This window comes from Chaetodon trifascialis, chromosome 20 (assembly GCF_039877785.1).
Source record: "Chaetodon trifascialis isolate fChaTrf1 chromosome 20, fChaTrf1.hap1, whole genome shotgun sequence".
In the NCBI taxonomy this organism is placed as follows: Eukaryota; Metazoa; Chordata; class Actinopteri; order Chaetodontiformes; family Chaetodontidae; genus Chaetodon; species Chaetodon trifascialis.
The window spans coordinates 9,008,446-9,026,720 of record NC_092075.1 but is presented as its reverse complement, the minus strand read 5'-3'; the positions used below and the strand labels follow the sequence as shown (position 1 = coordinate 9,026,720).

At 41.3% G+C, this 18,275-nt stretch overlaps 1 protein-coding gene across 1 annotated transcript in view; it reads left to right on the top strand.

Moving 5' to 3' along the window:
- The window catches only part of pappaa (pregnancy-associated plasma protein A, pappalysin 1a), an 86,655-nt gene that overhangs the window by 5,900 nt on the left and 62,480 nt on the right, over positions 1 to 18,275 (top strand). The window contains exons 2-6 of the mRNA XM_070989799.1: positions 707 to 1,811; positions 10,331 to 10,476; positions 10,762 to 11,055; positions 11,428 to 11,620; positions 11,870 to 11,991. Of these exons, the coding sequence (XP_070845900.1) occupies positions 707 to 1,811; positions 10,331 to 10,476; positions 10,762 to 11,055; positions 11,428 to 11,620; positions 11,870 to 11,991 (1,860 nt within the window). The remainder of the gene's footprint in view (positions 1 to 706; positions 1,812 to 10,330; positions 10,477 to 10,761; positions 11,056 to 11,427; positions 11,621 to 11,869; positions 11,992 to 18,275) is intronic.

Genomic DNA, 18,275 nt, shown 5'->3' with positions numbered 1-18,275 from the left:
ACACACACACACACACACACACACACACAGACATGAACTTGTGTGCCTGCACACACGTACCTCAACAAGCGCTAAACAAACAAACCGTTAACATTCAGAGATCCCCTAAGAAGTGAAAACACATTACCATGCTGAAGCTGACACACACGGTCCAAGTGAAACAGGAAAAAGGTGTTTTGGTGCCTCTACAAAAACAAGGCTTTAGCAGAAAACTAGCCTTTTCTGGCTACCCCACTGGCAAGGGACATTTTACACGAACGGCTTTAAATGTGCTCAGTGTTCATGAAAAGCCAATACAGAGAGATTTCCATGGGGGTCTCCCTTTGCTAAACATGCACTTCAACCCAATTTCCAGGACAACACACACTATATACATATATTAAAAAAATAGCTCCATAATCTCAGAATCATCAGAACATCCCAGAGTGATCTATAGCATTCAAAATGTATACACTGAAACTGGCATATTGTTCAATAAACACTAAAAGGAAATTAGCATTAAGGACTCCATCCATGAGACTTGAATAGATCTCAAAAATGTCTTTTCTTGAAAAGTGGACTGAAAGTGTCAGGTCTCTTACAGGTGACAGATGAGCAATGCTTTGTATTACTGCTTGTAATCTTCTTTCATGTTCACATCTATATTCACACCTGGAAGTACAGGCAGGCATGTATTAATTTACTTTTTTTTTCATTCTTTCTCCAGGACTATATGACAAGTGTTTCTACGCCTCCAGTGACCGAGGCTGGCTGCTTGGCATCCAGGCGGTTAGTGAACATGGGAATCGTGACCCCCGCTTCTTCTTCTCCCTTAAAACTGACCGTGCCCACAAAGTGACCTCCATTCACTCCAACACTCGCTACGTACCCAACCAATGGGCACATGTGGCAGTCACATATGATGGTGTGTACATGAAGCTCTTTGTCAATGGCGCCCAAGTGGGCGTCAGTCGGGAGCAATCTGGTGATGTCTTCAGCCATTTGACCAAAAAGTGCAAAGTGCTGATGATTGGGGGGAATGCACTGAATCACAATTACAGGGGGTCAGTGGAAAGGGTGGGTTTGTGGAGGCAGGCCCGAGGGCAGAGGCAGATTATCAGGGATATGCAGGGCCATGAAGACCCCCAAGATCTACCTCAGCTGGTCATTCGTGAGACATTTGAACACCCAGGCCGGAAGTGGCTGACTGTAAAAGATGGTAGCTTTCCTCAACCTGAGCAGGGAGGAGGTGGACGATTAGGGTTTCTGGGTGGTAGTGGAGTTGGAAATTCTGAGGGATTACTGGACACAACACTAGAGCCTCCAAGTTGTGGTCAAACAGTCTGCGACAATGTTGAGGTCATCAAAAACTACAACCACCTTTGGACCTTCCGTCGGCCCAAGAAAGTACGATATCGTGTCATAAATATTTGGGACGATGCACGGATGAGGCCGACCGTATCAGACCACCAGATCAGCCTGCAGCACCAGCAGCTAAATGATGCCTTTAGCCCGTACAACATCACCTGGGAGCTTAGCATTCACAACGTGACCAATTCCTCCCTTCGAAATCGGTTAATTCTTGCAAACTGTGATATCAGCAAAGTTGGTGATGATGCATGTGACCCAGAATGCAACCATCCGCTGACAGGGTTTGACGCAGGCGACTGCATGTCTGGCCATCGGAGCCGCTGCCCTGAGCACAAACAGGGGAATGGTATATGTGACCCTGAATGTAACTGGGAAAACTTCTTCTATGATCTTGGCGACTGCTGTAACCCCAATGTGACGGATGTGACCAAGACGTGCTTCAACCGCTCCTCTCCACACAAGTAAGATCCCTGTTTTCACATTCTGCATGTTATCATGTTTTTAGCACTGGTAATCATCTTAAGTGCTTTAATAAACACAAGACCTACCGGCAGAACGAGTAGGATTTTCCTAACAAAGAGTGCATAGACTCATCAAAAAGTCATTTCAATCATCATTTGTGAGCGATTAGAAGTGTGTGGCAGTGTCTGTGTCTGCAGAGATCCTGCCTTCTGCCTGTATTTTCCTATTTTGCTGTGTTCGGGGTGTTTCTGGGCGTCAACCTCTGGGCAGTGGGTGTGCACGCCCCAGCCAATAACAGAGTGCAGGACGTGTGGGCGGGACTCTAAAAATGTAGCGACCAGGTGCCAGATCGTAAGCACGCGTCCAAGAGGAAGCTACGAGCCGGGGAGGAGGGGCAAACTTTGAATGTTGTGTTTACAAACCACAACCGACAAATCCTACTCATTCTGCCTTTAAATTCACCAAAAAAGCTTTTACTAACCACGGCATTCCTTGCTTAATTTGATACATTTTTTGGTTGACATGATTGAATAATTTTGGTAAGCCAACTCCACACCATAGCCTCACATGCCTAGAGTAAATCAAACAACAAATCTTTCCATACATGTGTCCCTGAAGAGAGGTTTTGATGTCTAGTCCTACTGTTTCCTGACCATTTGGGCTGAGGCTGAGTGTAACATAACACCCAGCCTGTGTGGCCTGGGAAATCCTCTGGGAGCAGCTAGTCCAATCTAGCCTTGGCCTGGTTCAATCAGTGTTCCACACTTAAGCGGGGCAAAACAAACGCAACCGGATGACTTTCCTGGTAGCAAATGCCCAGACCAGACCGCTCATTTTCGTATCAATTTTTCAACAACTCTCCCCACCTTCTTTTACTCTCCTATACCCACTGGTCCTAATTAAACTGGCTTGATTGGAGGAGGGAGTTGGTTTGGAAAGAGTGACATTCTAAACAGCGCGTAAGGGCAATTAGAGGTCAGAAGAGAGAGTTCACCATGACTTTTGCTTGTAGCAATGGGAATCATTTCAAAGACATACCGCTCTCTCCAGGAAACCACTGAAAGACATGTTTCCAGGGGAGGCAGGTATGGGTCCCTAAACATGGGTGCCTGAAAGGATTTTCCAGCTAATAAAGTTCACTTGCACATGAATATGAGTAGTAGAGAATCTCCTAGGTGTACTGTACATCAAGCAAGAGATGTGGTTTCATGCAGCTACTTAAGGAGAATACAGAGGCCTTCGCAAATGCATGCAATTTTTTGTTTTTGTGGTAATCTCATTGTGGCCAGCAGATGATGAGTAAAAGCTGGCAAAGAAAATAAATCTCAGGAATTCGCTGTAACAAGGTTTGTGCCAGACCTCCAATAGCAGGATTGTTTGTTTCTTGGTGCACTGAAACTCAACACGGTAGACTAAGACATTTTTGTGGACAGTGCAGGGGGTCTTTATGGCTAAACCAGAATAAGAGACAAAAATGACCAAAATTCAGATGTCTGGCAATATTTCCACTGTCATGTGAGGACCAGTTAAAGGGAGAAAAACTAGTAGGCCTAGTGTGTGGGATTGTTTGGGTCTTTCTGATAGTATGAATCAAGCAACCAGACTGTTTTCAATCACAGTTAAGCTGGAAGCATTGTCTGTTTGGCACTGTCCTATTGTTTAAAATGACCGCTAAATAGCTACATAATGATGCCTAATTGACAACATCAGAGGGGAAGAGCAGGTGGGTTTGCCGTGACTTCCGTCTCTCAATTCCCACCACATCCCTTCCAGCTTAGTCATCATTAGAAGCTCATTCATCAAGTGGCCGGCAAACTACTTCATTTAGACATCAGCCATTGGCTAAACGCTTGCCATTGCAATGTTCAAACCTCCCTGCGGGTGTTTGAAGGATGGGCTCATGAAAGGAAGGTTACCAGCAAGAGAGAGAAAGAGACAGACAGAAAGAGGACAAGAGAATTCTCAGTCTAAAAAAAAATAAAAAAAATAATAGATATAATCTCCTCAAGTGGCTGCTTATTTTGCTTTGATTATGGCATGTCTGGAGAGACTTGCAGAGAGCTGCACTACAAACAGTTTGACATTCCTCCTTAATTATGGAATTCTGGATGAACAATGTACTGCGTATGCAGGGGAACAATGGTTGTGAGGTCCTGCATTTATTTTTGCAGCGTTTGCGCCTGTTACCACTTAGATGTAGTGTTTTCAAAAATCTGGCTAACACAGGCAGCTCTGTGGTCCTGCAACAGTCTCTCCTCTGAAAATACCATTGATAATAATCCCCTCTCTTTCCCTCCCTCCACATTTGGCTGAAATAAATATTTTGCATTGTTTTCACAGCCCTTGGTTTTGACACTTCTTATGGTTTTAGTGGTATTCGATGATATCTGACATTATGCATTGTAAGGCTGAACATTCTTACGTCTGGAGCTTGGGACATCTGAATTTGTGGCTGTAATTTATACACTGTGAATTTACATTATGTGTGCAGAAAGGCGGAAAACAAATGGCACTCTGAATAAGTTGTTTGAGAAGCTGATGTGTGTGTTAGACTGTCAGTGAAAGATGAATGCATTATCCAAGCAACTGGACGGAAGATCAATCCCACACTATCAGAACTCATCAGAGTCAGAGGGTTTTTGTTAGCACCTGAAATTAAAATGCTCTTTTGGAAACACCTCCCAAGCTAAAGCATGATGGATGCACAAACTTTGCAAGGTGGATATCAGGTCCATTTCATTTTTAGGCATCAATATGTTTTTGGGAAATGAAGTTCTGGCCTGGCTTTATCAGAGGCTATTATAGGTCATCTGTTTTCCCTTGGCCTCTGTCTCTCTCCCCCTCCTGAGTCAATACCTCTCACTGTGGCAGGTTAATGGATGGACCGCTCTTTCTCTTGCCTTCACTCCCTCTCCCTGCTGTATTCTAGCTCAGAGCGGGGAGCTAATCCCCAGGGCCCTTGACTTGGGTGTTTTACAGTTGGTCGTCTAAACCTTAAGCCCCCGTCCCATAAAACATAATGGAGTGCTTGGGCGTAAATACCAGGACTTTGCACTTCCCCTTTAAAGCCACAGCGCACTTATAAAAGCACCTGTTGTCGAGGTTTCACCTGTGATCTCATGGGGGCTGATAGAAATCTTTCTGTGTAACTAGGGGACTGAGGGTAAAGTGGAGTAAGAAGGACTTTATCTGGATTGCTAGGCAGGTAGGACAGTTTCATTTGGTTCTGATGGGATAATTTGTTGGCAGATGCTGTAGTTGGTCTTTAAAAAATATGACACATCAGGGAATTCAGTTGAGCATGCCTCGGCAAGGTCATTGTGGTTCAGAGGTCAAGGAAGGCACTGAATGCAGAGAGTCACAATTTTTCTGCCAGGATTGAGAGCATTAGTTTAAGAGCTCCAACTTCATAAAGGAACCGGGAGAGTTGGCGAGCATTGTCACCATCCCATCACGCAATCCATACGTGTCCTACTTCTTCAAACTCTCAGCAACGAGGAGTCACATCAGGACCTCTAGAATCCGAGCGCTGACACCGTTCTTATGCATGTGTCTCCTTTGGAAGGGGAAAAATAATCAGAGTTGGAAGGTTAAAGAGGAGAGTATAGTAATAAAGGCAGAGATGAATGATGGGTTTAGGGGCTGTGGTGTTGACCGACTTGATGACAGGAGAGCTGAGGGCCCCCTCCAAGTTTAAAAGTGTTCTTGGCCGTGAGACCCTCTTTGCCATGCCAGCTCACCCCAGCGTTCACACTATGCTGCCCCTGACATATGTATACAAGGCAAATTTATGGGCTTATATGAATTATATATGGGTGTAAATGGATGAAGTCATAATCCCCCATTTAATATGTATCAGATATAAAAGCATTAACACGGCAGTTTGAGCTGCCTCGTGCACCCCTCGATCTCCCTACAACGGATGCCCTGTGGTGATTATAGGTTATTTTGCACTCACCTTACCTTTCTCTCCATCCGTTCTGCAATTTTTCTTTCTCATTCTCTTTCTGAACTGTTTTTTTTATTTTTTATTTTTGTTTTCCCAGGACATGTCTGAAAAGTGTGGTTAAATGCATGGAAAATCCTGTCTTTCCCAAGTGGCTCATCTCAGCTGAAAAAATGTATGATGAGAGGCAAGAGAGGGGAACAGCAGCTATGGGATGGGGAAATAGTTGAAGGGTGTTTGAGAGAGGGAGAGAGAGAACACCAGGGGCGGGGTAAAGAGGGGTAAAGGGTTACTGGTGAGGAGGTTTGAGTAAGATGTGGATGGACAGAAAGGCCCAAACTGACGACAAACACCCTTGCAAAGAAGTCAATGGGCAGCGACTTCCGACAGTGTCTGCTAACCAAAGCCTCCACCAAATCGTAACCAACATGCTCTTTAGTGCGAAATCAGAAACATGCACATACTCACATGCACATGCTGACACACAAAGGGCCTTTTTCCTCCAACTGATTATACTATAACTGTCTGCTTTTGCTCTGAAAGTTCCCCTGTGCATCAACCCAGCATGTGATGCACATTGTGTTTTTGTAACAGGGCCAAGGACGTTCGAAGAGTTGAACTCAGATTAGTTAGGGTTTGACCCTACAGTAGAATTGCTGCTGTTATTCATTGCTGACTCAATCATTTCAGCATCAAACCCCTCTGACCTCCCCGCCCCCCCCCATGCATGTCCAAAAACTCTGGCCAAATATTTTCTAAGGAAATAATGAAATTCCTGAAATTATTAGGAAGAGGGACCTTATATCAGTTGTTCTCTTGCGCTCTCTCCTTAGACCTGGCCCCAGTGAGTGCACCCAGCATAGGCTTGAAGAAAGCATTTGCTACACTGAACCCTTTATTCAAAACGTCTGTTTTGAGGGAACACTGCATCTTCACTAAGCTGATCCTTATCCAACTTGAGATTTGAGGCAAAGAGACTTGTCCAAAGGTTGTAGAGATGTTATGAAACATTTCGTGTAGCTGCATATGAAATGTGCATTGGTGGTAACCTTAGCAGGCTTGTCGCAGTGGGAGAATTATCTCACTGGTGTAACTTCTTCCAGAACACTGCTAAACACCAGTGTTACTGACTTTTAAATTGCTTCCTTTAGGCTACAGTGAACATACGCTATGAGACAGCTTGGTTTTACACTCAACTTTTAATATTTTATGCAGACATTTGCTTTCCCAACATAGAATTATTAACCAAAAAAGGAAAAAAGAGCACACTGGCACAGCTGAACTCATTTTAAGGCCTTCTTTAATGTCTTTGAAAAAATGTTACGCATATAAAAAATACTCTTCAGGTGGACTTTTGAGTCTTAAAAGCAAATAAAATGGTCTAATGATCAAAAAGAATAAATGACCTAATAAAAATAACAGAACCAGCAATTGAAATTTCTTTTATACATTGAATAAAAACTGGCCTATAAAGAGCTGCACTGCTTTTGGCAGGTGAATAGTTCACTATGATTTAGCTGAAATCTCAAGATGTCAAATTTGATCTCATATAAATGAGCTGCTATTATCACCGGGCTGTTAATCATGAACTACGTTACATATCAGTGAGTCCCACTGAATGCACTTTTTCAGAAAGTTGTTAAATGACAGTAGGCACAGTAGTGAAAATTTGCCAGTGTGCAGGCTGTACTGTTAGTGACAACCTCACTGCCTTTGCTTGTACGCAAAGGAAATCAAATCAAGTGTCTTTGTCCAGTGGAACTGTACACCACCTTTTAACTTTACAGCAACTCAATACATCATGTAAATACACTTCATTCAGAGCCAGCTGTTGAGTAGGAGAGTAAATATTAATAGCACACTTCAGGATTACGCACTTCACAAAGGTACGAGTCTTTGAAATTTTTGCTTTCATCCTTATATTTGCCTGACTTCACGTAAGTGGGACAAATGTGATGTGCACTTTAAAAGAATAAAGCATGACATTTTCTCTTACAATGTGATGCAGCGCATGATTACATGTATTTATATTTTAAAGGCTGGCAGTATAACTTAAGTAAGATCTTGACCGAAATGACCAAAAACCTTTCTAGGCTGGATCTTTTGTGTTTATGATATATGTAAGAGATAAATTCGAAACACCGCGGCATCAACATCAAAACAGATATAGTGTTCATGTAAACAAAAATATGCGGTCATGCAGTACGAGTGAAAATCAGCCTTGTAACATGTAACCTATGACCAATCAGTCTGTTATTTGACAAAGCATTGTCACTCACTAATCTCATTTATACAATGCTGTTATATATCAACTTGTTTACCACCCACACTGTTCATGTTGTCATCCATCCATCACCCTGTCACTATTTATATTCATGTCTGACCACCCCACTTCACTTTCACCTAAACTCTTTCATCAAGGTCCATTTTTATGTCAGCACATGCAACACGACTCTGTCTGACCCAGAGATGTGTACATGGCAAGACACAGGGTACCATTCACAAAACAGTGGCAACAGCCCAAAGGTTATTTGTTCCAATGAGAGATTACACTGTGTTATTTTAAATGTTAGCACTCATTTAAGCAAAAAAGAGCACCAGTGAAATCACGTAGTGTACTCTTGTGCTGGGAAGAAACTCTCCCTGCTGTATGCGGCCAGGTGCTGTAAAGGCATGTTGTTTTTGCCTCTGTGCTTTTGCACTTAATCTTAACATCTGAGCACTTACAAAATAAGAGTACAAAATATAAGGCGGGCAAGTGGGTCAAGCAAACTAGGTCAAAACATCCGAAGAGGATCTAATTTGTGATATTAGGGCCAGTGTCATGTCTTGTTTCTGATAAACTCCTGTTTTCGTATCCATCGCGTATCTATTTCCAGAGCCTTCCTCAGCCAAAGGAAAGGAATAAACGATCACTTCAGCATATGCAACAGATTATTGACTCTTCCAAGAGATGACTGAGCTTGTTGATGCTGTTTGCCAGGACCACCAGCCAAGCTCATAGAGAAAAACTTGTTTGATGTGTTCATAAAATGAATGACAGTTTCACTGCTGGAATGCTATCTCATTGTGTTGAACGATTGCAGTCGTTATTGCTGCCGTTAGTGTTCCCGGGGCCAAGACAAAACATTATGTCATGGACAAGGAGACATCAGAATATCTGAGCAATTAATTGAGGTCTCAGGCTGACTTGGATGAGTGAGGCTGATCTGAAATGCTACCAGAAAAGAATGTTTCAACACATTTTGTGCTATAGATACAGTCTAAACAAAGAAAAAAGTAGAATTGGTGCTGCTGCAGGGACAGGTAATTCATTGCCATGCTAGCACCTTGTCATATAAAGTGTAATACACTATTCAGTGTATTTAGGCCTTGTGTGAAGATTTGAATATGTGATATCTCACATGATATGTGTTTAAGACAGCCAAGCAGGAGTAACTCACTGTTTATGTGACTCATGAGTCTATTCAAATAAAATAAAAAAACTGCAGTTCAGCCTGTACAACCATGAAAAAAACATGAAACAATGTCACAATATTAAAATGTCCAAAACCCCCAGATTATTTTTAGTCTCACTGAAGCAGTGGATTTATTCCCACCAGCACCTGTTTTGTACTTCTGCGGCTCGCCATGACATCTCTCGCTGTATGTCGAAATGAGGAAGGAGCATACTCGAGGGGATCGTCAAAAACAGACAAAATAATGGGAAAGATGTTTTATTGTACTGGTTATAGCATGATTCACTGTCTTCCAACAGAAAACATCCGACATCACCATGCACATAAAAACATTGCGGCTTGGCATTTCGTGTCTCCACAAGTGACAGTTCAGCTAAAAGCACTTTATGCCCATAGATGCATATTTGGGGTATTGTATTGTTTATTTGCCTTGTGCACTTCCTAGACAACAACAACAACATGATGTGCAATCTCCCTTATATTACACAAGTGTAAGTGAGCAGGCACTGCAATGAAATTGAACTTAAGGAGACGACATTATATGGTCGAAACTGATATTCACAGTTCTTTAACCTCATCCGACACCAGTTCTAACCACACTGCAGGTGCACAATCACTGTGTCAAACCTTCCAGACACAAAATTCCCCCAAATCTGTTGGTCCTGTCCAAGTGAGCGGGTATTGTGTTGTGTCAGAATAAACTAGAACATAGATTGTTGTGGAATTATCAAACTACAGGATGGTTTGTGGTTCGTTTGTATGTTGAAAGTCTTTATTTATTTGGGCATGTTGGTTAAAACGCCAACTGGCTCCAACCTCACAGGGTCAAGTATTCCTATTCAACCTTCATTCTCTTGGTTTAAGGGCCATTGCAATTGCCAATACACTTTAACGAAATATTTAAATTCAACAGGGACCTAATTCCGAGCTCTGTTTTCATGAAAGATAACACCACATAAACTCTTTCTGGCCAGAAACACTGTTGTTATTTGTAACAATTTGCCTTGGTGAAATCTGCATTCTCTTGGAAGAGACTATCCTCACTGCGAGCTATTAACTTAATGTGAAATACTCTATTTTTCCCTTGGTTTTTTTTCTTCTTCAAAATTTCCAGAGCCTATTTGGATGTGAAAGAGCTGAAAGAGATTCTGCATTTGGATGGCTCGACTCACCTGAATGTCTTCTTCGCCAATTCCTCTGATGAAGATCTGGCGGGGGTTGCCACTTGGCCCTGGGACAAGGAGGCCCTCACACATTTGGGTAGAAGACAAATAAACACACATGCATACGTGCATGCATGCACACTCATATGCACACATCCCTTCTTTGGCAGCCCAGATTGTTGATTTTGAGTAATTACAGTTCAAGCCTCTAGCAGTTTCATCACAGCTCTAAGAGGGAAGAAGGTGATAATGAAGCTGAGGAGGCCCATTAATAATGCATTGTTTGAATCTTACTACAGTTCCATGATTTCTTTACTCCATACAAAGAATAGGCTTTTGTGTTGTGTTTACATTGTGGGTGTGTCTTCTCATATTTTTTAAGGTGGAATTGTGTTGAACCCTTCCTTCTATGGAACATTTGGTCACACTGACACCATGGTCCATGAGATCGGTCACAGTCTTGGGCTTTATCACGTGTTCCGAGGTATATCAGAGATCGAGTCGTGCAACGATGCATGTTTGGAGACTGAGCCCTCAATGGAGACTGGAGATCTGTGTGCGGACACCAACCCCACTCCCAAATACAAAGGCTGCCAGGATCCTGAACCTGGCAACGAAACCTGTGGCTGTCGGCATTTCACGCACACGCCGTTTAACAACTACATGAGTTATGCAGGTGAGATACTGCTTCTCTGGGCAAAACATTACGGTTATACCTCTAACCTGCAAAAACTGCCACACAGAGATTGCCATAGAGGAGTCTGTTGAGTGTGTGTGCATACTGAGACAGGTGTGGAATTTCGCAGCTGCATTTCATAGGAAAAACATAGTGGGGGGCATATCCTTTCATGTTGCCCCTTTTGTGCCAAAATTAAACATTTTCTGTTGTCATAGTTAAATGGAAAGACACTACTAAATACGCACTGGTGGTTCATTTTATTTATGGGATGTAGACATGTTGAATGATTTATTACTTCCTTTTCCTGTCACTGATTAATCCAAAGTCCAGTCCACACTGCTCATGCCGAACTTCCTCTGTTCCCAACAGATGATGCCTGCACAGATTCCTTCACTCTGAACCAGGTGGCTAGGATGCACTGCTACCTAGACCTCATCTACCAGACCTGGCAACCCGCCTCCAAACCTCCTCCAGTGCCAATGCCACCCCAAGTGGTTGAGCAGCATCATAATTCCATCACCCTGGAATGGTTTCCACCGATTTCTGGACACTTTTACGACAGGTGAAATGAGCTACATAGGTTGCCAAACAGATGCGGGTGTGTATGGTAATAAAGTTGATAGAGATTAATTTCATTATTGATTACTGTTTGAGTTAATGTAACGATAGTATAATTAAATAATTTGTTTACACACTAAAACTGCATTAAATTTTACATTACTGTGATTGCTGTGTGTTTTTATACTGTATTAATGATGTGTATTTGGCCTGTATCTAAGTTGGTTGCTGTGCCTGTCTGTTGGTTTCCTAGAGAAGTGGGATCAGTGTGTGATAAATGCACTGAGGGGAGAGTTCTACTGCAGTATGCCTCCAATTCCTCATCCCCACGGCCGTGCGCCCCTTCTGGACACTGGTCCCCACGAGAGGCTGAAGGTACAGTACAATACACTACATACCGTACTCACCAGTTGTTAGGTTTCATGGCACTGAACTCATTGTAAGATGGTTGGTGGTTAACCTTTTGTGGCTAATATATGTAAATATGTTGCCTTCCTCATCCTTCATGCTGCAGTAAATCTCAGTCTTTTGTCAGTTTCTTGATTCTAATGAGCTGTTTCTACTTAAAGCAAAGTTAATATAAAAGCAAAGCCACATCCACCTTTTCTACAAAGTTTACAGTTCAAGAACACGATTTGAGGTTTGACTTTAGTTGATTTTCTGAGTCAACACACCAACATGCAAAACATTTTGGTGACTGACTCAACCTCAAAACATGCAAATGACTCACTGGATTCATGACACTTGGGCCGTGGGACAACATGGAAGGATCAAGGAGGTCGCTTCCCAATGGATGTATGGTACCACAATTCCCATATGAGGGCTCAGGCCCAAAACCAAGGTTAAAGCTCATGTCTTAGCTGTAATTCCCCCTTTTTAAATTTCTGTTTATGGGTATTTGAGTGCAATAAATGCTGAAATTAGCAGGATTTTTGAGAATAAAAAGAAACATTTTGTTCTCTTTTCTTCTTTTTTTGCCCTGCTAGTGAATCCATATTAGAACAACTGTACAGGTACAGGCAATAGAGATTGGATATTAAAGCTATCAAAATAGTTGTTGTCCTATCTGTGCATCTCTGATTACTATGTGGTTATGACAGTGGCAGCACCAGTCCTACTCTAGATATTATGCATGTGGCTATGTGCATCTATATGTGCATACTATTCTCCCACAGTTTGCACTTTCTAAAAAACATTTTAAGGAATCTATTTTTTAATGTCAATTACACTAATCACCATATCTAGCAAAGTTGCATGCAGTCAAATTTGTCACGTGTAGACGTGTTTCCTACTTGTAAGTAATTGTGTGGAGATCTGTACATTAATGTAGAAGCCTGAATTTACGACATTTGAAATTAGGACCACACAAACTTATTCACAACTGTAGATGTTCTCTTTAGAAAGAGAAAGCCAGGACCAGCCGTGTTACTGTTGCTTTAGGAACATGTTGCATTATGGTTTGTTTGTTTGTTTGTTTGTTTTTGTAGCCTTACTGTTGCTAGGCTAGCAGGTTTGGCCTGTATCTATCAAGAAATGGTAAAGCTGTTTCTTAACATGACAAAATAACTAAAAAACACACTGAGGGAACCCACAAAGGTGAGAGCAACACTTATTATTATTATTATTATTGTTATTATTATTACCTTTATTTAACCAGGAAGTCCCATCTATTTTACAAGAGAGACCTGGCCAAGGTAGCAGCCAGTCACAACATATTAAGATGCAACAAATACAACATATTAAAAAAAAAAAAAAAATCCACAATAAAACAAGAACAACTATTAAAACATACAGGATCTCTCAAGAAAAACAAGCACATGTCTCTGTCACCACTCAATAATTCCAGTAAGAACAACAAAATTTTACCACTCTGCAATGAATACATAAACATATCAATATTACTACAATTATGATCAGTAATGGTGATTGCATAAAAAACACTAACAAAGTGTTTTTTTCTTTGGCTGATGAGTGAGATAAGTTGATAATAACACAGACACATTTATCTTAAATTCATCCATTTGAAATTTTACAACATGCTTGCACCAAAGTTTTCATAGTTAATAAATTTTTAAAAACATTTTTTTGCACTGACTTGGATTTACAGTCAAAGCAGTCACCAAAAGAGTCACCAATCATCACTAAATCAAAAGTACTTGTATGTAGATTTTATTGTAGATTGATTATTATGCTGAATGGAAACAATTTGTGCTTCCATGTGCAAAACACCATCAATCGGAATCTTCTGCATTAAATATAACACAATGTAAATAATAATAATAATGATAATATTATGCCAAACAATTGAATTTGCAGCCTTATTTGTGTCTTTGTCCCAGATTGTAATGCCATCTGAAGTTTGTCTGCACATTCATGTCTGTGTAGACGCTCTATAGATTCTAAAGTCACTGAACCTTGCCTTCACACTGGCTATAGTGTGTGTACCAGAGGCAAGTCTGGGCTTGTCTAACATGCTGTGTGTGTAAACTGTACTCTATTTTCCCTCTTGGAAGGGGTCCCTGTTTGTGGCAGCTCCCCATTCCCTGTTAACTCTGCTTGGGCCAGCTTCTCAGTGGATACCACAGCTGCTGTTTCCTGCTGTGATGGTGCATATGTGTCCAGCAGTTACTAACTTCCATTAGACATTCTGACAAACTGCTCACTCTAAGATACCATAAACTTTAGTATTAGCATAACATCCTCACATTGGAAGATAAGTGTGCTAACGTATGAATTTGTGTGACTGTGCATCAGCGTTCAAGCATACACATGGCACCTGTTATCTAAGGACTTGTTGGCTGTACCCTCACACTACTTGACTGGGGAACACTGGTGCGGTCAGAGAGAGCCAGAGTACCTCTCATAAATCTTTAGTACTTTATACGCTGGAGAAATGTATCTGGAGGAAAAAAAGCAAGAACGAAAAATACAAGGCAAAAACACACATGGATATGGACTCAGGGAGGGGGCAAGAGAGGTTGGGTGGGGTGGAAACCACTCGAGATAGTTAGGAGAATTGCATGTGGTTAGTGACATTCACAAGGGAGGATCCTGGATTGATTGAAAACAGCAGTGCACATGAGTGGAAGTGAAAGGTCCAGGATGTGTATGTTCGCCATCATACGTACGTGTGTGGGAATGTGCATGTGCATATGCAGCTCTAAGCGAATACACATTCCTGTTATTTTGTACTTTATGTGCACATGGAGTTGCATTTACGAAATAATGCTCTTCATATGCATTTGCAATACACTGAATGTACAAAATGTTTGCATATGTGTGTCTGTATGTATAGGTCCAGGACATTATTAGAACTCCAGGAAAAACATGTGTAAGGCCATGCTGGTTTATATGATGCCACACATGCTTTGTCTGTCTGACATTATTCAAGAACAGAGGGCTCAGTTTATGCCATGGTTCAGGTCCACAAAATGAACCAATGTGAACAAAAAAAACCAACAAAAACATGTTTTTGTAGACACAGTTGATGCATAGGCAGTTTTAAGAGATATCCTCCCAGCACCCACCAAGTCTTTCAAGATGTCAAAGCTCATCCATTGGTTTAAACCGTCAGAATGACATTTGACTCCTTGGTAGTAGGACATTTTTTAACTAATCTAATTTTATTTGCTGCTGCTTTCTTCTCATATCCCACATAACAGTCATACTCCAGAGAAAGAGTCTAAAGATAAGCATGCATGAGCACGTGTACTGAAGATAGTCCTCCTTGACAGGATCTCTGCATGTCATTCATTAGGACCCATTGTTATACCACCTAATTAACCACAAGGAAACACAAACCAAGTCATTAAAAAAAGAAAGAGTGTTGTCCTTTTACATGCCAAGATCAACACTAGCCATGATAGCTAGCTAATGTCTGATGTAGCTGAGTGAATATTTATTTTACTATAACATTTACTCCATTACAAAGAGAAAAAAGCCCAAAGCTGACTCCAAAAATCTGCTCAGTTACAGCTAGCTTGAAGTAAACGTGTGAACCGATGACAAAAATGTGCTCTTTATATTTAGTTCCTAATGGTAAACTTGTTGTTGAAAGCAAAAAAGTTTGGTTTTCTTTCTCCGAATTCTGGTTCCTGTACCATCCTCTGCTAGTCATTACTTCCTGCCCTGATTTTTTCACTTAACATATATCAGTCAAAAGTATCTATAGTGACATGTACCCAAAAGTAGCAATTGTGTCAACTGCTCCATATGCTTAAAAAAACCACCAGTTGCCAACAGCTATGACGGATTAACCTCTGAAATACCCTGAACCTAACTCAATGTGACATTGGTTCCCAAGCCATAGAGTGTCTATTGCCTTTATAAAGTGTGTCTGTGAAGTGTCTCTCTGTTTGTGTGTGTGACAAGGCAAAAGGGTTGGAGGGGGTTGATGTCTGCCTTCTGAGTGAGGAAGTGTGTAACAGTGTGTGACAGTGAGTCATCGATAGTGAGAGCCAGAGCCAGACACTTCTTAGAAAGCATAAAGCGTGCATGCCCGGACATATCCTTGTCTGTTTATTCATCCGGCTCTCTGTACTTTTTGTGGATCAGGATGATTCTCCTGAGCAGAAGGATTATGGCTGGATAGTGGGCAGACACCAGCATCTATCCTGTTGTACTTCACCAACTTGTCATTCTTTAGCTGATTTCTGTAAATTGTACCAAACATTGATCATCCTTGCTACAAAAGTGTTTTTACCCGTGCATAAAAAAAGATTCCCAGGTCTCTCATGTTGCTCAATTATCAGATGAATTGAAAAAGACATAATTGTTGATTGGGTGCTGATTTGAGTTCATCACTGTCAATTCAGTTAGTCGTCGATGTTAATGTTAAAAAGTGTTCGCCTAAAAAATTACATTCTTTTTCCTTCTTAAAGCCCTCATGTAAGTCTGCCCATATCAGTCATAACCCCATTAAAGTTGAAGATGAAGGAATGCCACCATTACCAACCAATATGTTCAAAGAAAAAAGGCTTAAATGAAAAAAGGCTTGAAGGATAAGGCTGCATTTGGACCAATATTAGCACTGAATAAAATAATGAATCTCTTCCATTCATCTGAATGAGACGACTCTCAAGGCTCCTGAAAAAAAAAATGCATGGTTGTTAAAATAAAAAAAAAGGAAGCCAGGCTCAACTTTTGCCGCAACGTCATTCAGCAGGTTACTCTGTAATGTGAAGACTGTGTTTCTACTGCTCACCTAGTGACCATAACAATTAAGGATAAACGTCATACGATCCTATTTCATAGTATTATAAATCAATGTCGTCTGAAAAGCCTTCAAACCCATAGATGGCTCACTCAGGCTAGATTTCCTGGATCATATTTCATCTTTTCATTGGTATCTGAGACAACATGACCCCCACCGACACAGCCACTTGCATTTTTTTAATCACTGGGCTGTCTTTGGTCTCAATGCCAACCCCAGGAACAGTGTTGGGTTGTGCACTAATTTGGCCAAATACACAACCGTTAACATCTATTCTGAGGTCCTAATCAAAACGGAAAACTTTTCAAATGAGAAAAGTCTTTTTATTTTCTAATTGAATATGTGTTTTTTTTTATTATTATTATTTTAGCTCTACTATTTAATGTGTAACAATCAGGAGACATGGATACATCGTCCACCTGACACATGACATGCAGCCTTGTCCATTTCAGTCACGTTTGTCCAGACCTGTGCTTATGTTCATGAGAGAGTGAAGAGCTTTGAGGGTACAGAAACATTGGCTTATGTTGAACCTAGTCCCAGTTACAGTGCAGAGACGCCTAATGTATTTCACTAATTTTCCCCAGGATGGATGTTTTTGTCGACAGACTAATGCCCAGATGGGATCAGCTCATCAACTGAGAATGAATGGCTCATATTCAAAGCTTAGGTTGGTTGAGTCACCTTGAGGCCCCCTCCCCCTGCTCTAAGGGAATTATAGGTCAAACACTTCAGAGTTGGGCTGTTTATGTGGTGGTAGGGATGTGATATAATTTTTTGGGGAGGGTTGTATTCTGCTGGGAAGTTTTGAGAACTGAGACATTGATTTGAAACATCATATTTATCTTTTTGTTGTGAATTTTGATGACCTGTTGCAGGTAGCTACTCTGTCTACGATTTAGCAGACAATTACATGAAAGTCATTATGATTTTGATGCTGAATTTCAAACCCTTTGCGTGCACAGATTTGCTGCCAATCATAGATACATCTTTGCAACTTTGAAATACAGTTTACATTGCCTTAGGTTACATAGTGGATGACACCCCTATTCTGTCTCCTCTTAAATCTCCAACCACATTAGCAACAGCGCCAGACCAGGAGTAGGGCCCATCATAACAGCTGACATTACAAAATATTTTCAGTGGCTACAGCTCCTTTCCTTGCAAACTCAATGAAACTGTACCCAGAAAGCCAGGACTACATGAGCCGAGCAAAGCCAAGCTCTTGGAGTGTCTTAGTTCATTCTCTCCCAGACTCCCCCCTCTTTCTCCCTCCCTCTCTTTCTTTCTGTCTCTCTTTCTCTTTTTCTTTAATTCACCTCCACTCTGGCCACACACACACTTACAGTACAATAATAAATGTGTTGAGATAATGTGGCTTGGAAACCGTATTCAGTCCTCACTTGATTAAACACTGGAATTTTGCATGGTGCCCAGAAATGAGGTT